This window comes from Bufo gargarizans, chromosome 6 (genome assembly GCF_014858855.1).
Source record: "Bufo gargarizans isolate SCDJY-AF-19 chromosome 6, ASM1485885v1, whole genome shotgun sequence".
In the NCBI taxonomy this organism is placed as follows: Eukaryota; Metazoa; Chordata; class Amphibia; order Anura; family Bufonidae; genus Bufo; species Bufo gargarizans.
The window spans coordinates 235,900,049-235,920,124 of record NC_058085.1 but is presented as its reverse complement, the minus strand read 5'-3'; the positions used below and the strand labels follow the sequence as shown (position 1 = coordinate 235,920,124).

At 44.2% G+C, this 20,076-nt stretch overlaps 1 protein-coding gene across 1 annotated transcript in view; it reads right to left on the bottom strand.

The window, feature by feature from the left end:
* The window catches only part of LOC122939801, a 114,303-nt gene that overhangs the window by 78,644 nt on the left and 15,583 nt on the right, over positions 1-20,076 (bottom strand). Inside the window, exons 2-4 of the mRNA XM_044295956.1 lie at positions 11,505-11,634; positions 8,294-8,458; positions 8,135-8,186 (exon numbers count right to left, since the gene is read on the bottom strand). Coding sequence (XP_044151891.1) covers positions 8,135-8,186; positions 8,294-8,458; positions 11,505-11,576 — 289 coding nt within the window. The 5' untranslated portion in view covers positions 11,577-11,634. The remainder of the gene's footprint in view (positions 1-8,134; positions 8,187-8,293; positions 8,459-11,504; positions 11,635-20,076) is intronic.

Below are 20,076 nucleotides of genomic sequence, written 5' to 3'. Positions count from 1 at the left end.
TAAAAAAAATGTTTTTTTTACTAAAAGAGGACTTATGGGCCCCAACCCCCCCTAGCAACATCAAGCCTTACATGGACAACACAACTGGCAGCACTTGGATGTGCTGGCGATGCTGCTGAGCTACACTGCCAAGAATGCCCAGCAGATGGCGCCTCCCCCCCCCCCCCCGACAGCTGCAACGCGCACGGAGAAGGGCCGAACACGCTGGCTGTGACCCCACTGCGCAACGCTCGAGATAGGTAAGAAATGAATGTAGCTACCGCCAACCCTTGCCCCCGGATACCAACCCCCGATCAAAATATGCCCCAGGCTGCCTACTAGCCCCAGCAGCCTCCATCCTACCATGAGTAGCAGCTCCTTGCTGTTGAAAAAATGCCTCACTGCCGCTAGCGCACAGTGTCTGAAGGTGACCCAGCCGACCCGGAAGTGCTGTAACGCCGACGAACCGTACCTGTGGCTGTGTGCCTGCAGGTATAAATAGGCAGTGGGGCCCCGCCTCCCCTCTCACAAATACGGCAATCACATTGCCTAATACTATTATACACAACTGTCTCTTCTACACAGTAAATCAATAGCTACTATATTTTACAATACATTGGTAGTGTTACCGGCAGCATGCTCTATGATGTGGAATGGGTTGTGCATCTTCAAATTGGTACAGCACAGATTCTCCAAAAAGGGAAAAGTTCCTTCACAGCGAAGTAGAAGACTCATTGCAGGTTATAGCAAACATGGATGGCCCAACCAGTCATTAGGTTTAGGAAATTACTTTTGGATATAGGTAATTAATAAATATTCGATAATTAGATTTATTTATACATACATTTGGGCCACAATGGAAGTGCTCATCTCCCTGTGCCCCACCGCCGCCGCCCGCCGCCAGCTCGGGGGGGACAATTGCCCCGTTGCCCCCCCCCCTGGATCCGCCATTGCGTCAACCTGAGAAGAGTCATGGTTATTCATGAATTCTTGCTCTCCCTGCCCACCTGCTGATGATTGAAAAGCTTCTACCTAATTTTCTCTCTTTCTCTCTAGGAGAGAACTGCCAATGATCAGTAGATGGGTGGGGAGAGCAGGAGATTAGGAATAACCATGACTCTTCTCAGGTAGATTTGACTCTTTTCAAGGCCTGTGCCGTATTGATTATGATGCTGGTTCTCAGCAACCACTTACTATTAGCTCATGAGTGACACACCGCTGAAATCTGCATAATGGTGATGACAGGTTCCCTTTAACCCCTTAAGGACTGGGCTCATTTTCACCTTAACCACCCCAGGACCGCCGTACGCAGTATTGCGTCCTGGCGACGGCCCTGTTATTCCGAGTGGACGCGCTGGCGTGTTCTCTCGCGAGAGGCGAGATTTCCTGTGAACGCGCGCACACAGGCGTGCACGTTCACAGGATCGGCCGGTAAGCGAGTGGATCTACAGCCTGCCAACGGCGATCGTTTGCTGGCAGGCTGTAGATGCGATTTTTTAACCCCTAACAGGGATATTAGACGCTGTTTTGATAACAGCGTCTAATATACCTGCTACCTGGTCCTCTGGTGGTCCCTTTTGCTTGGATCGACCACCAGAGGACACAGGCAGCTCTGTAATAAGTAGCACCAAGCACCACACTACACTACACCCCCCCCCCCCCCCCCGGGTCACTTATTAACCCCTTATTAACCCCTGATCACCCCATATAGACTCCCTGATCACCCACCTGTCATTGATCACCCCCCTGTAAGGCTCTATTCAGACGTCTGTATGTGTTTTACGGATCCACGCATCCATGGATCGGATCCGCAAAACACATACAGACGTCTGAATGGAGCCTTACAGGGGGGTGATCAGGGAGTCTATATGGGATGATCACCCCCCTGTAAGGCTCCATATAGACGTCCGTATGTGTTTTACGGATCCACGCATCCATGGATCGGATCCTCAAAACACATACGGACGTCTGAATGGAGCCTTACAGGGGGGTGATCAATGACAGGGGGGTGATCACCCCATATACACTCCCTGATCACCCCCTGTCATTGATCACCCCCCTCTCATTGATCACCCCCCTGTAAGGCCCCATTCAGATGTCCGTATGTGTTTTACGGATCCACGCATCCATGGATCGGATCCTCAAAACACATAAGGACGTCTGAATGGAGCCTTACAGGGGGGGTGATCAGGGAGTCTATATGGGATGATCACCCCCCCTGTAAGGCTCCATTCAGACGTCCGTATGTGTTTTACGGATCCACGCATCCATGGATCGGATCCTCAAAACACATACGGACGTCTGAATGGAGCCTTACAGGGAGGTGATCAATGACAGGGGGGTGATCACCCCATATACACTCCCTGATCACCCCCTGTCATTGATCACCCCCCTCTCATTGATCACCCCCCTGTAAGGCTCCATTCAGACGTCCGTATGTGTTTTACGGATCCACGCATCTATGAATCGGATCGACATACGGACGTCTGAATGGAGCCTTACAGGGGGGTGATCAATGACAGGGTGGTGATCACCCCATATAGACTCCTTGATCACCCCCCTGTCATTGATCACCCCCCTGTAAGGCTCCATTCAGACATTTTTTTGGCACAAGTTAGCGGAAATTGATTTATTTTTTTTTATTATTTTTTTCTTACAAAGTCTCATATTCCACTAACTTGTGTCAAAAAATAAAATCTCACATGAACTCACCATACCCCTCACGGAATCCAAATGCGTAAATTTTTTTAGACATTTATATTCCAGACTTCTTCTCACGCTTTAGGGCCCCTAAAATGCCAGGGCAGTATAAATACCCCACATGTGACCCCATTTCGGAAAGAAGACACCCCAAGGTATTCCGTGAGGGGCATATTGAGTCCATGAAAGATTGAAATTTTTGTCCCAAGTTAGCGGAAAGGGAGACTTTGTGAGAAAAAACAAAAAAAATCAATTTCCGCTAACTTGTGCCAAAAAAAAATGCTTTTTGGAATGTCGGCCCCTTTGCCCACCTAGGCTGCAAAAAAGTGTCACACATGTGGTATCGCCGTACTCAGGAGAAGTTGGGGAATGTGTTTTGGGGTGTCATTTTACATATACCCATGCTGGGCGAGATAAATATCTCGGCAAAAGACAACTTTTCCCATTTTTTTTATACAAAGTTGGTATTTGAATGAGATATTTCTCTCACCCAGCATGGGTATATGTAAAATGACACCCCAAAACACATTCCCCAACTTCTCCTGAGTACGGCGATACCACATGTGTGACACTTTTTTGCAGCCTAGGTGGGCAAAGGGGCCCACATTCCAAAGAGAACCTTTAGGATTTCACAGGCCATTTTTTACACATTTTGATTTCAAACTACTTTGCACGCATTTGGGCCCCTAAAATGCCAGGGCAGTATAACTACCCCACAAGTGACCCCATTTTGGAAAGAAGACACCGCAAGGTATTTCATGATGGGCATAGCGAGTTCATGGAAGTTTTTACTTTTTGGCACAAGTTAGTGGAATATGAGACTTTGTAAGAAAAAAAAGAAAAATTCATCATTTTCCGCTAACTTGTGACAAACTTTTATAAACGGCGTTCATCCTTTAGGTGTTCCACAAGAATTAATGGAAAATAGAGATACAATTTCAAAATGTCACTTTTTTGGCAGATTTTGCATTTTAATATTTTTTTTCCAATTACAAAACAAGGGTTAACAGCCAAACAAAACTCATTATTTATGGCCCTGATCCTGTAGTTTACAGAAACACCCCATATGTGGTCGTAAACTGCTGTACTGGCACACGGCAGGGCGCAGAACGAAAGGAATGCCATACGGTTTTTGGAAGGCAGATTTTGCTAGACTGGTTTTTTGGACACCATGTCCCATTTGAAGCCCCCCTGATGCACCCCTAGAGTAGAAACTCCATAAAAGTGACCCCATCTAAGAAACTACACCCCTCAAGGTATTCAAAACTGATTTTACAAACGCTGTTAACCCTTTAGGTGTTCCACAAGAGTTATTGGCAAATAGAGATGACATTTCAGAATTTAAATTTTTGGGCAAATTTTCCATTTTAATCCATTTTTTCCAGTAACAAAGCAAGGGTTAACAGCCAAACAAAACTCAATATTTATGGCCCTGATTCTGTAGTTTACAGAAACACTCCATATGTGGCAGTAAACTGCTGTACGGGCACACGGCAGGGTGCAGAAGGAAAGGAATGCCATACGTTTAGTTTTTTTTACACCATGTCCCATTTGAAGCCCCTCTGATAGAAACTCCCAAAAAGTGACCCCATTTTAGAAACTACAGAATAGGGTGGAAGTTTTGTTGGTACTCGTTTAGGATAAATAGGATTTTTGGTTGCTCTATATTACACTTTTTGTGAGGCAAGGTAACAAGAAATAGCTTTTTTGGCACAGTTTTTTTTTGTTTGTTATTTACAACATTCATCTGACAGGTTAGATCATGTGGTATTTTCATAGAGCAGGTTGTCACAGACGCGGCGATACCTGATATGTATACAATGTTTTTATTTATGTAAGTTTTACACAATGATTTCATTTTTGAAATGAAAAAAATCATGTTTTAGTGTCTCCATAGTCTGAGAGCCATAGTTTTTTTCAGTTTTGGGGCGATTATCTTGGGTAGCGTATGATTTTTGCGGGATGAGATGACGGTTTGATTGCCACTATTTTGGGGTGCATATGACTTTCTGATCGCTTGCTATTACACTTTTTGTGATGTAAGGTGACCAAAAATGGTTTAATTAGCACAGTTTTTATTTTTTATTTTTTACTGTGTTCACCTGAGGGGTTAGGTCATGTGATATTTTTATAGAGCCGGTCGATACGGACGCGGTGATACCTAATATGTATACTTTTATTTATTTATGTAAATTGTACACAATAACAGCTTTTTTTAAACAAAAAAAATGATGTTTTAGTGTCTCCATATTCTGAGCCATTGTTTTTTTTTTTGGGCAATTATCTCAAGTAGGGGCTCATTTTTTGCGGGATGAGGTGACGGTTAGATTGGTACTATTTTGGTGGGCATACACCTTTTTGATCGCTTGCTGTTGTACTTTTTGTGATGTAAGGTGACAAAAAAATTGTTCATTTAGCACAGTTTTTTTTTTTTTTTTACGGTGTTCATCTGAGGGGTTAGGTCATGTGATATTTTTATAGAGTTGCTCGATACGGACGCAACGATACCTAATATGTCTATATGTCTTTTCCCAAAAGATTTTTATTCACTTATTTTTGGAAAAGGATGGGGGTTTTTTTACATGAAAATTAGAATTTTTTTTGTAAAAATTTAATTTTATAAACTATTTTTTTCACTTTAGTTTTTGTCCCACTATGGGACAGGGTCTGATCCTTGTTTCAATACAGCACAATACATCTGTATTGTGCTGTATTGAACTGTTAGTGTCTTACACTGTAAGACGCTAACAGTTGGCTAGGAGACCCAGCCTGGGGGCTGGGCCTCTTAGGCTTCCGTAGATAACAGGCCCCAAGCCTCAGAATGGCTTGGGGCTGCCATGGCAACGATCGAGTCCCTGCCACAGCACAGCGGGGACCCGATGCATCAGGTGAGGGAGCGCAAACCTCCCATATGCCACGGTCAGCGCTGACCGCGGCATATGAGGGGTTAATCCACCAGCATCGGTGGATGCAGCAGGGATCAGGCGGTCAGTAACCGCCGGGTCTCTGCTGCTGACCGGGGAGACCGCACACGGGGGGAGGAACGACTGCAGGACGAGAGTGCTCGTCCTCAAGCTCTAAGTGCCGGCATTTGAGGATGAGCATTCTCGTCCTGGGTCGTTAAGGTGTTAAGCCACACTGTTATCAGAACGGAGCTATAATGATTGTTTATAATGTCAGAGAGAAGAGATAAATTATTTTTATCTGCAATAATAAAAAATAGCCTTTAAAGGCGTAGCCTTTGTATTGCTTTATCCTATTTTACATGAGTTGGCTCTGAAAAATTAAAAGGGGTTGTCCAGGTTTGTTTTTATTTATTTATAAAAAAAAAATCAAATTTCCCCCTCACCCATTGGTACCTGTGAAGAAACTCATACTTGCCTGCTCCCCTCAGCTCCATGCTGGTGACATGACGCTCTGACTTCCAGTCCCCATCTGTCAGCATCTGCATTGACAGTGCCACATGGGCCGCTGCAGCCATTGATGGGCCTCAGTAGTGGCATGTCCCCAAGTGGCACATCACTGCTGGGTCACATGTGATTTGGGTTCACATCACTGATGAGTTCATTGGCTGCAGTAAAACACGTGAACTCTCCTCTACAGAAACTGTCAGACGGAGAGTGGAAGTCAAGTGAAGAGAGCCCTGGAGCCACAGAGCTGGAACAGAGCGCTGGGGAGAGTATTGGTACCGATGGTTTGGGGAAAATAAAAAAATTAAGGAACAGACAATGAAATAATGGTAGTGCCAAAGCAGTCATATGATGGTAATGAATGGCGCCCAACAGATCCCATTGACTATAATGGGATGTGCTGGGCTGCATTATAAAACCTGGCATTTTACTAGAAAAAATGGTGCAGCATGCTTTGCTATTTAGTCCCATATTTTTTAAATGAATCTGCGACAAAGGCCGACAAAATCTAAATGTCACAAATCAGCATAAATAGAAGAAATCAGGTGTGGGCATATACTTTTTGACAGCTCTGTATACTGTATCTGAATTTGCAAACGTTGACCCTTTTGCTATCTAGCCATATCAAGGGTTGAACTGTGGTAGGGAACATAATTGTGCTTACAATGGTAACTAGTGTGACTGTTTTCATTGTTTTATTCTATGGCTCTTTCAATAAAGGTGGATATTTTTGAGTAATACACTGCCTGTCCCAAAAAAGTCACCACCTGGATTTAACTAAGCAAATAGTTATGAGCCTCCTATTGGATAATTACTGCATGGACAATTATCTTTCAGCTGGCAATAAGTTATTTAACCCCAACTGGTGCAACGAGTTGCTTCTCATTTCTTAAACAACCATGTCAAAAGATACATCTAGTGGTCGTGGAAAAGATGTTAGTCTGTTTGAGAAGGGTCAAGTCATTGGCATGCATCAAGCAGAGAAAACATCTAAGGAGATTGCAGAAACTACTAAAATTGGGTTAAGAACTGTCCAACGCATTATTAAAAACTGGAAGGATAGTGGGGACCCATCGTATTCGAGGAAGAAATGTGGCGGGAAAAAAATCCTGAATGATTGTGATCGGCGATCACTTAAACGTTTGGTGAAATGAAATAGAAGAAAAACAACAGTAGAACTCAGGGCTATGTTTAATAGTGAAAGTAAGAGCATTTCTACAGGCACAATGCGAAGGGAACTCAAGGGATTGGGACTGAACAGCTGTGTAGCCATAAGAAAACCACTAATCAGTGAGGCAAACCATAAAAAAAGGCTTAAATTTGCTTGGGAGCATAAAGATTGGACTCTGGAGCAATGGAAGAAGATCCTGTGGTCTGATGAGTCAAGATTTACCCAGTTCCAGAGTGATGGGCGCATCGGGGTAAGAAGAGAGGCAGATGAAGTGATGCACCCATCATGCCTAGTGCCTACTGTACAAGCCTGTGGGGGCAGTGCTATGATCTGGGGTTGCTGCAGTTGGTCAGGTCTAGGTTCAGCAACAGTATGTGCTCCAAAAATGAGGTCAGCCGACTACCTGAACATACTGAATGACCAGGTTACTCCATCGATGGATTTTTTCTTCCCTGATGGCATGGGCATATTCCAAGATGACAATGCCAGGATTCACCGGGCTCAAATTGTGAAAGAATGGTTCATGGAGCATGAGACATCATTTTCACACATGGATTGGAGAGACCTTAACCCTATTGAGAATCTTTATTTTTATTTTTTTGGTGGCAACTTTTTTTTTGGACAGGCAGTGTATTTTAGGTGTACAGTTTCTTGGCATGTGTCTTTTTTCTGGCCAGTCCCTCAAAAGTGAATTGAGCAGTGGACCTATATGCACACTACTGCTCCATTCAAAGAGAGATTCGGGGACCCCTGTTCTCTGGATCACTGGGGATTTCAGTAGTCAGACCCACAATGGTTTGATATTTATCACCTATCCTATGGATTGGGATAATCCCTTTAAATAATATTTGCTATGGAATAACAAATTACTTACTGGGGTACTGATGATTCTTCAACGTTTCATTGTGATGATCCTCAAAATTATCCTGTGTGGAGAAATAGAGACCTTATAGACCCTGAAATAATGATACAGTCGTCATACAACTCACATGGTGTTAGTATAGTATCCCCCAGCATTCTCAGCAGCACCCACCTCTTCAGCCAGCAGATGAATGATCATATTGGTGAGTTCCAGGATCTTCTGATCATTTTTTCGATCATGTATCAGTGAGTGAAATGGAGGCACCGCAATAGGGTCCCGAGTTATGCTCCATCCCTCGGACATACGCTCCCTTGACTTCTTAATCAGTATATAATCCTGCATTTGTGGAAATACAAGGAAAGTAATCAAGTAGATGAATACACGTCCAATTCTTGTCCGCAATATGGACAAGGATAGGACTGTTCTATTAGGGGCGGCTGTCCCATTCCGCAAAATGCAGAATGCACATGGCCAGTATGCATGTTTTGCAGATTCGCAATTAGCAGACGCAAATCATCCAACGGTCATGTACATGAGCCCGAAGAGAGAGTTTGGGAGCAAAATCTGCCGTCTCCGTGTCTATTCTATGGGCAGGCGCGATGAGCAGCTAGCTACTGAGAATTAGACATGCAGCACGCAAACATGCGAACTGCCAGATACAAGTCATAATGGCCAAATATAATGCTATCACTCAAATATACACACAACGGCTCATTCTGAAAAGTTATCTGAAAATTTAAGTACGCTTTAAAGAAGCATTCTAAAAAAAAAACACGTATTCTATGGTCTGTTAGAAAGGTGCATGATGTAAATTGGAGTAAAGGCAATCTTTTTACCAATGGCTGTAGTTGTGAGTTGCTGTTTACACTGCCTGGCCCTGTTAATCAAAGTGCAGAAGGCACAGCATTTGCAGAGAGAGCTGAGCCTCTAGGTGTAACGACAATGCCCCCATTGCTCCTAGAGGCTCATTTGCATATATCAAAACATCATTTTTCTCAGCAATGTGGACACATTTGAACCAACACAGAAGCCTTCAGCTGCCAAGCACATATGTAACAGGTCATCTGGGCAGACTAGATGGGCCAAATGGTTCTTATCTGCCGACACATTCTATGTTTCTATAGTAATATCAGGAAGTATTACTTTACTGAGTGAGTAGTGGATGCATGGAATAGCCTTCCTGCAGAAGTGGTAGCTGCAAATACAGTGAAGGAGTTTAAGCATGCATGGGATAGGCATAAGGCCATCCTTCATATAATATAGGGCCAGGGGCTATTCATAGTATTCAGTATATTGGGCAGACTAGATGGGCCAAATGGTTCTTATCTGCCGACACATTCTATGTTTCTATAGTAATATCAGGAAGTATTACTTTACTGAGAGAGTAGTGGATGCATGGAATAGCCTTCCTGCAGAAGTGGTAGCTGCAAATACAGTGGAGGAGTTTAAGCATGCTTGGGATAGACATAAGGCCATCCTTCATATAAGATAGGGCCAGGGGCTATCCATAGTATTTAGTATATTGGGCAGACTAGATGGGCCAAATGGTTCTTATCTGCCGACACATTCTATATTTCTATGTCACCCAGTTTCATAGATACAAATCTTCTGACAGGTGCCCTTTAAAAAGAACCTGTCACCATGAAAGCATGTTATAGAACAGGAAGAGCAGAGAGGATTACCGTAATATATCGTTTTGTGAGAACAGATTTAGTATAACTTGTATTTCATTTATAAAGATGTAGTTTGTAAGCTCAGTAGCCACATGGGCAGTCCTACTAGTGACTGACAGCTATCTATGTATACCCAGTCATACCAGGAAGGCTGTCATTCTCTGGTAAGGTGAGTCTGCTCAGCTCCTCCTGCTCTATAACACGCTGCCTGCAGACTGCACTGCATTCCATGGTGACAGGACCTCTTTAAGACGCTGTGTCAGTTGTAGGTTTATCATAGCAAACAATCGGATTCCACCTTTCATTTTTCACAGCTCCTTTGGAAAACTAAATGTAGAATCTGATTGGTTGCTATAGGCAATTAAGCTAATTTTCCTTTACACCAGTTTTGATAAATCTCCCTCAAAATGTTGGTCACATGACACAGGTGAAGATCAGCGGTCTCTACGGAGTCTACCCTAAAATTTACCAAAGCATTTTCTCTGTTTTATGCAGTGTCATCAATATGTTTTGCATGATCTAAGAATATGGGTTAAAGGGGTTGTCTCACTTTAGCAAATGGCATTTATCATGTAGATAAAGTTAATACAAGGCACTTTTGTATCCAGGGTCCATGGCCACCGCTGCCTACACATGCTCCCACAGTCCTGGCCACAGAGAGGCTTATTCCTACAGTGTGCAAGCATCGTAGGGTGGTCATAACCCCTGGAAATGAGCAGTATATGATGTGATGGAAAAATGATTCAAGCCATAAAAAGGAGGCAATATGGACAATCACTAATGACTAATGGACTAATAACTGCCATTAGCTGGAGTGAGAAAACCCGGTGAGGGAGAGTTATCAAAACTGGCTTAGTTGCCCAAAGCAATCAATCAGATTCTACCTTTTGTTTTTCAGAGCTCCTTTGGAAAATGAAAGGTGGAATCTGATTGGTTGCTTTGGGCTACTAAGCCAGTTCTACTTTACACCAGTTTTGATAAATCTCCCCAATAAAACGCAATACTGGATGTTTCTAAACACAAGTGAAAACCCGGTAGCCATTGCAACCAACCCAATACCAACTAAGGCTTTGCTAGAAAACAGAAGACTATGGGCCAGATTTATCATGATCTCAAGTCAGAATAATGAAGTGAAAAAGTCGCAAATTATTGTGCAATCGCTTAAACTGCGCACAAATTTGCAACTTTTATTGGCTCTGCACTATGCTCGCCAGTTTTCTTAAAGTGGGCCTGTTTTCTTATGTAAATGAATCTCTAGACAGATTTACTATTGCAACTATTTAAAAAGTTGCAAAAAAGTCGCAATAAAATGCACAATTTCACTCCAGTGAGCACATGCTTAACTTATGCGACTATTTAATAGAACGTGCAACTTTTTCGTAAAGACATGCGACTTTTGCAAAGCTTCTTACTGACGGATAAACTGCTACCGTCAAACCACATTTATTACAGTCTTAAAGGGACGATCATAAATCTGACTTGGCTAAAACTGACTTTAGCCTTATGTGAAAGTGGAGTGAGCTGTCAGTCATGATAAATCTGGCCCAATCTTTCTATGCAAATTTAACCCAAGTACTGTAAAGGTGAAATAATGAGAAAAGTCTCTGGAGACAACAAAGCTATGTCAATCACAGAGAAGAAAAACTATTCCACAAAAACATTATTCACATTTGAAAATATATTCCATTTCATTTTCCAGAGTCCCTCACCTCGCCGGTCAGCAGGTAGATGATCTCTAAAGTGAGGTTCAGTATCCTCTTAGTTATCTTTTCCTTCTCCATCCGGAAGTTGTATTATGGCCTCTGGCCCACTAGAAAGGCACTGGCTGAGAGGTGACCACTGTAAGAAGAAATAAATACCGTATTTTTCGCTTTATAAGACGCACTTTTTCCCAAAAAAAGTGGGGGGAATGGCTGTGCGTCTTATAAAGCGTATACTTCGCTGGCTGCTATGCGGAACAGCATGGCCAGCGAAGTATCAGTGTGGAGGGAGGAGGCGGCGACACTCATGGCGGGGCAGGTGCAGTTGTAGTGTCCCACTAGGTATGGGTGGGCACTACACAAGGGTCAATTGGTGTGCGCGTTACTCCTACTCACAAGGAACAGAAATGTCATATTTAATTCTGCATTTAATGTATGTTTTAATGTGTTGTTATATGCAATGTACCCCTGTCTAATGCAGCAGCAGGCCTAGTTGGGTGTAGTTAGACATCCCAGACACTAGAGGGAGATAGGGAGCCCCTAGTATAAATGTCCAGGCCCAGATAGGGAGTGTTAGTGCAGAGTCAGGAGTCTGAGAAGACAGAGGCCAGTAAGCCTGCTCCTGACATGCAGCTGGATAGCCCTGGCTGCTAGTGATGTCCAGGAGGCTGTTGAGAAGCTCCAGCCTGCCTGAGAACAAGAGAGCCTAAGTTAGCTCTGAAGAGATACCCCAGTTGCAGGATTCAACCTCCTGGGAGAAACCAACAGTTACCCACCTGATAGGAGGAGGCGACCCAGGGTAAGCAAAGTGACCCTGATGGGCAGAGGAACTTAGGAATCATAGCAAGCAGTATAATACCTGAGGAAGGAAGTAACCAAGGATATAAGCCACCCTTTTAGGCATCCGGGCCTTGGGAGATATAAAGCCAGAGCAGGAGTTCTATAGAGGACATGGTACAGTGATTCTGGGAAAAGTACAACCTGCTGCTGAGTGCTTGTGGAATTTACCCTCAGTGTAACTTGCATGACTATTGCCTGCCATATTTGTGAATAAGCCCCTTTTGTGGAACTGTAATACAGAGACTATACTACTCCCTGCTGTACAAAGTTGGATTGTCCAGTAAAGTTTCCGTTTGGTTCACTGCATACTTGTGTACCTTCATCTTTCCAACCATCAACCGGCGTGCCACCGGCCAAAGGCACTGGCGTCACGAATACCACAGGGACCTTGCCCCAGGCACACAAAATACCTGTAACATCCAGGGCACCTCAACTACCATCAGGCCTGGTCCCTATCTACAGAGCGTGCCCCAGAGGAACTGTGTCTACCTCTCCTTCACTGCCACGCGCCTGCCCAGGGTTCTTCAAATATAGTGAGTACCCTCGATTGCCCATAACTGTGACCTCACTTCGGCATACCCTGCAGGTCTGGCGTGTTGCACAGTGACTCTACTCTAATACACCAGGCCCCGCAACTGTTAAATACATTCAATCCGATCTATATCTAAATGTATACGCTGTTCGGTACTTACTGCACATTAAGACGGCGCAGACCAGCAGCTCCCTCGGTCATGCGCCGCCTGCCCCGCCTGCCACAGCTCCCTCCTCATGCGCCGCCTGCCCCAGCTCCCTCGGTCATGCGCCGCCTGCCCCAGCTCCCTCCTCATGCGCCGCCTGCCCCGTCTGCCTGTTCATTCATAAAGTGAGATGGGCAGGCGGCGCATGAGGAGGGAGCTGCAGCAGGCGGCGCATGACCGAGGGAGCTGCTGGTCTGTGCCGTCTTAATGCTATACTTACGGTACTACAGTAAGTACCGAACAGTGCGTATACATTTAGATATAGATCGGATTGAATGTACCGGCATTTAACAGTTGTGGGGCCTGGTGTATTAGAGTAGAGTCACTGCACCGGGCCCCACCATGAGTGTCTCCGCCTCCTTCCTCCACACTGATGCATCTGATGGGGGAATCTGTAGATGACCCTTATGGGGGATCTGTGGATGACATAAGTGTCATCCACAGAGCCCCATAAGTGTCATCCACAGATCCCCCATCAGTGTCATCCACAGATCCCCCATCAGTGTCATCCACAGATCCCCCATCAGTGTCATCCACAGATCCCCCATCAGTGTCATCCACAAATCCCCCATAACAGTGCATCATCCACAGATCCCCCCATAACAGTGCGTCATCCACAGATCCCCCATAACAGTGCGTCATCCACAGATCCCCCATAACAGTGCGTCATCCACAGATCCCCCTATAACAGTGCGTCATCCACAGATCCCCCCATAACAGTGCGTCATCCACAGACCACCATTAGTTCAAAACCTACCAAAAGCACACCTTTTGGTTAAAAATATTTTTTTCTTATTTCCCTCCTCAAAAACCTAGGTGTGTCTTATAAAATGAAAAATACAGTACATTTTACTTCTATGAATACTGCAAGGTATAAATGTCACCAACTGTGGTCATACAGTGGGCTATGAGCCTCCTCAGCCATAAACGAATCAAGAGCAGCCACGTACCCAGCTTCTAGAACTTCATAAAGGACTGATGGAGGATCAGACTACTTCTGGTCCCATGACCATTCAAGAGATTTATTTAGTGTTGGAATGGTCCTTGCTAGTACTCCATGACTACCCTCTGACGAGACATTTTGCTGTTAAAGGGGTTGTCTAGCCTTGGAGATGGAAAACCCTATTCTACGAACCAGTGCCCCTAAACCTAGAAAAGAAGATTCACTTAGCCGCTTCTGGTGTTTAGGTTGTTGTGACCACTGAGGACTATGACTGGCTGCAGCATTGACGGGTGGGGAATGAAGCAGCAGTGGGACCAAAGACAGGAGAGTCTATGTGGCATAGGGGTTGTCAGCTGAAATGACTGGCTTTAGCCAATCCTACATGACTGATCAGCCATATTCTGTCCGATTATCATCTTATGTACATGGCCTCTGTACACGCACAGTGCTGTACAGAGATTGTCACCAGTTACATCTGTCCCCTTCCCATCCCAGATACACACCAGGGTTAATGTGACAGGAAGCCAATAGCTCATCAGTGTGCTTTTGAATTGTGAGTAACCCCACACAAACACAGGGAGAACATACAAATTCCATGCCAATGTTGCCCTTGGTCAGATTGGGATCCAGCATCCCAGCGTAAAGCATGTTAGTAGGGATGCACAATACGGGGTCATTCAGACGGTCGTATGAATGAGTCCGCATCCGTTCCGCCATTTTGCAAAACGGATGCAGACCCATTCATTTCAATGGGGCCACAAAAGATGCGGACAACATGTATCTGTGGTTCTGTTCCGCGGTTCCGCTGAAAAGATAGAGCTTGTCCTATTCTTGTTCGCAATCAAGGACAAGAATAGGCATTTTTTATTATGGTTGCGGCCATGTGCGCTCTGCAAATTGCAGAACGCACACGGCCAGTATCTGTGTTTTGCAGATCCACAATTTGCGGATACGCAAGGCACTACGGCCGTCTGATGGGCCCTAAATCAAATTAATTCAATTTCTTTCAACCCGAAGATGTATATTTTGAAAAAATATTGTAACATCGATTTTTTTTCCCTTCTGGAGCTCAATCAGCACATCAAATGCAGGTCTTTTAAGTCCCTGCTGCCAGTGCTATTATCCAGGTGTGGGCTGCAGAGAGCCATACATGCTGAACCGATACAGCGCTCCAGATCACAGCAGGAGCCGGCATTGGCTGCAGTCAGGATCCCGCTGTAATGGCCCCTTGGGCGGGGGAAGGGTGGGTTGGGTCAGTGGAGAGAACACACTACTGTAATCCCTACCAGTTCCCTGAGCAACATGGGAGCACTGAGTCCAGGTCTGCACATGGCTGCCAAAAGCCGGAGCATCAGTATACACTCACCTAAAGAATTATTAGGAACACCTGTTCTATTTCTCATTAATGTGATTATCTAGTCAACCAATCACATGGCAGTTGCTTCAATGCATGTAGGGTTGTGGTCCTGGTCGAGACAATCTCCTGAACTCCAAACTGAATGTCAGAATGGGAAAGAAAGGTGATTTAAGCAATTTTGAGCGTGGCATGGTTGTTGGTTCCAGACGGGCCGGTCGGAGTATTTCACAATCTGCTCAGTTACTGGGATTTTCACACACAACCATTTCTATGGTTTACAAAGAATGGTGTGAAAAGGGAAAAACATCCAGTATGCGGCAGTCCTGTGGGCGAAAATGCCTTGATAATGCTAGAGGTCAGAGGAGAATGGGCCGACTGATTCAAGCTGATAGAAGAGCAACATTGACTGAAATAACCACTCGTTACAACCGAGGTATGCAGCAAAGCATTTGTGAAGCCACAACACGCACAACCTTGAGGCGGATGGGCTACAACAGCAGAAGACCCCACCGGGTACCACTCACCTCCACTACAAATAGGAAAAAGAGGCTACAATTTGCACAAGCTCATCAAAATTCGACTGTTGAAGACTGGGAAAATGTTGCCTGGTCTGATGAGTCTCGATTTCTGTTGAGACATTCAAATGGTAGTGTCCGAATTTGGCGTAAACAGAATGAGAACATGTATCCATCATGCCTTGTTACCACTGTGCAGGCTGGTGGTGGTGGTGTAATGGTGTGGGGGATGTTTTCTGGGCACACTGTACGCCCCTTAGTGCCAATTGGCCATCGTTTCAATGCCACAGGCTACTTGAGCATTGTTTCTGACCATGTCCATCCCTTCATGACCACCATGTACCCATCCTCTGATGACTACTTCCAGCAGGATAATGCACCATGTCACAAAGCTCGAATCATTTTAAATTGGTTTCTTGAACATGACAATGAGTTCACTGTACTAAAATGGCCCCCACAGTCACCAGATCTGAACCCAATAGAGCATCTTTGGGATGTGGTGGAACGGGAGCTTCGTGCCCTGGATGTGCATCCCTCAAATCTCCATCAACTGCAAGATGCTATCCTATCAATATGGGCCAATATTTCTAAAGAATGCTATCAGCACCTTGCTGAATCAATGCCACGTAGAATGAAGGCAGTTCTGAAGGCAAAAGGGGGTCCAAGTATGTAGTATGGTGTTCCTAATAATTATTTAGGTGAGTGTATATACGGATATCTAATGTATATAGATAGAGGACTAGAGAGAGGTATATTATTAAAGGGAGGAGTGGAGGAGGGTATATTATTAAATAAAGGGAGGAATGGAGGAGGGTATATAATGTATATAGAGGGAAGAGTGTATATAATGTAGGGAGGAGTGGAGGATATATGATGTATATAGAGGGTGGACTGGAGGAGGGTATATAATGTATATAGAGGGAAGAGTGTATATAATGTAGGGAGGAGTGGAGGATATATGATGTATATAGAGGGTGGACTGGAGGAGGTTATATAATGTATATATAGGGAGTAGTGGAGTAGGATATATAATTATATAGAGGGAGGAGTGGAGGAGGGTATATAATGTATATAGAGGGAGGAGGGTATATAATGTATATAGGAGTGGAGGATGGAGGAGGTATATGATGTATATAGAGGGAGGAGTGGAGGAGGGTATGATGTATATAGAGGAGGACTGGAGGAGGATATATAATGTATATATAGGGAGGACTGGAGGAGGGTATATGATGTATATAGAGGGAGGAGTGGAGGAGGGTATATGATGTATATAGAGGGAGGACTGGAGGAGGGTATATGAGGTATATAGAGGGAGGACTGGAGGAGGGTATATGAGGTATATAGAGGGAGGAGTGGAGAAGGGTATATAATGTATATAGAGGGAGGACTGGAGGAGGGTATAGAGTGTATAAAGGGAGGACTGGAGGAGGGTATATAATGTATATATAGGGAGGACTGGAGGAGGGTATATGATGTATACAGAGGAGAGGGAGGAGGGTATTGATATATAGAGGAGGAGTGGAGAAGGGTATATAATGTATATAGGGAGGAGTGGAGAGGGTATATAATGTATATAGAGGGAGGACGGAGGAGGGTATATGATGTATATAGAGGGAGGACTGGAGGAGGGTATATGATGTATATAGAGGAAGGACTGGAGGAGGGTATATGATGTATATAGAGGGAGGAGTGGAGGAGGGTATATGATGTATATAGAGGGAGGATTGGAGGAGGGTATATGATGTATATAGAGGGAGGAGTGGAGAAGGGTATATAATGTATATAGAGGGAGGACTGGAGGAGGGTATATAATGTATATAGAGGGAGGAGTGGAGGAGGGTATATGATGTATATAGAGGGAGGATTGGAGGAGGGTATATGATGTATATAGAGGGAGGAGTGGAGAAGGGTATATAATGTATATAGAGGGAGGACTGGAGGAGGGTATATAATGTATATAGAGGGAGGACTGGAGGAGGGTATATGATGTATATAGAGGGAGGAGTGGAGAAGGGTATATAATGTATATAGAGGGAGGACTGGAGGAGGGTATATAATGTATATAGAGGGAGGACTCGAGGAGGGTATATGATGTATATAGAGGGAGGACTGGAGGAGGGTATATGATGTATATAGAGGGAGGAGTGGAGGAGGGTATATGATGTATATAGAGGGTGTACTGGAGGAAGGTATATAGTGTATATAGAGGGAGGAGTGGAGGAGGGTATATGATGTATATAGAGGGTGTACTGGAGGAAGGTATATAATGTATATAGAGGGAGGAGTGGAGGAGGGTATATGATGTATATAGAGGGTGTACTGGAGGAAGGTATATAATGTATATAGAGGGAGGAGTGGAGGAGGGTATATGATGTATATAGAGGGAGGAGTGGAGGAGGGTATATGATGTATATAGAGGATGGACTGGAGGAAGGTATATAATGTATATAGAGCGAGGAGTGGAGGAGGGTATATGATGTATATAGAGGGTGTACTGGAGGAAGGTATATAATGTATATAGAGGGAGGAGTGGAGGAGGGTATATGATGTATATAGAGGGAGGAGTGGAGGAGGGTATATGATGTATATAGAGGATGGACTGAAGGAAGGTATATAATGTATATAGAGCGATGAGTGGAGGAGGGTACAGTCATGTGAAAAAATTAGGACACCCTTTGAAAGCATGTGGTTTTTTGTAACATTTTTAATAAAAGGTTATTTCATCTCCGTTTCAACAATACAGAGAGATTAAAGTAATCCAACTAAACAAAGAAAACTGAAGAAAAGTCTTTTCAAGATCTTCTGTAAATGTCATTCTACAAAAATGCCTATTCTAACTGAGGAAAAAGATAGGACACCCTCACATGTATTCCCTCTTAAATTGGCTCAGATCTCACACAGGTATATCACACCAGGTGCACATAATTAGTAGATCGTTACTCTGCATGTTGAATGAGGCTTGCCCTATTTAAACCTCAGACATTTAGTTTGGTGTGCTCCTGACTGTTGAAGTGAGAGTGAGCACCATGGTGAGAGCAAAAGAGCTGTCAGAGGACTTCAGAAAAAAGATTGTAGCAGCCTATGAGTCTGGGAAGGGATTTAAAAAGATCTCAAAAGATTTTGAAATCAGCCATTCCACTGTCCGGAAGATAGTCTACAAGTGGAGGGCTTTCAAAACAACTGCCAACATGCCCAGGACTGGTCGCCCCAGCAAGTTCACCCCAAGAGCAGACCGCAAGATGCTAAAAGAGGTCTCCAAAAACCCTAAAGTGTCATCTCGAGAACTACAGCAGGCTCTGGCTACTGTTGATGTAGAAGTACATGCCTCTACAATCAGAAAGAGACTGTACAAGTTTAACTTGCATGGGAGGTGTGCAAGGAGGAAACCTTTGCTTTCCAAGAGAAACATCGAGGCCAGACTGACATTTGCCAGAGATAAAGTTGACAAAGACCAGGACTTCTGGAATAATGTTCTTTGGACAGATGAGTCCAAAATTGAATTATTTGGACACAACAGCAGAGGACATGTTTGGCGTAAACCAAACACAGCATTCCAAGAAAAGAACCTCATACCAACTGTGAAGCATGGAGGTGGAAGTGTCATGGTTTGGGGCTGCTTTGCTGCAGCAGGACCTGGTCAGCTCACCATCATAGAATCCACGATGAATTCTACTGTGTATCAGAAGGTGCTTGAAGAACATGTGAGACCATCAGTTAGAAAATTAAAGCTGAAGCGGAACTGGACCATGCAACATGACAATGACCCAAAACATACTAGTAAATCAACCAAAGATTGGCTGAAAAAGAAGAAATGGAGAGTCCTGGAATGGCCAAGTCAAAGTCCAGATTTGAATCCCATTGAGATGCTGTGGGGTGACTTGAAAAGGGCTGTACGTGCAAGAAACCCCTCAAACATCTCACAGCTGAAAAAGTTCTGCATTGAGGAGTGGGGTAAAATTTCCTCAGACCGATGTCGAAGACTGGTAGATGGCTACAAGAATCGTCTCACTGCAGTTATTTCAGCCAAAGGAGGTAACACTCGCTATTAGGGGCAAGGGTGTCCTATCTTTTTCCTCAGTTAGAATAGGCATTTTTGTAGAATGACATTTACAGAAGATCTTGAAAAGACTTTTCTTCAGTTTTCTTTGTTTAGTCGGATTACTTTAATCTCTCTGTATTGTTGAAACGG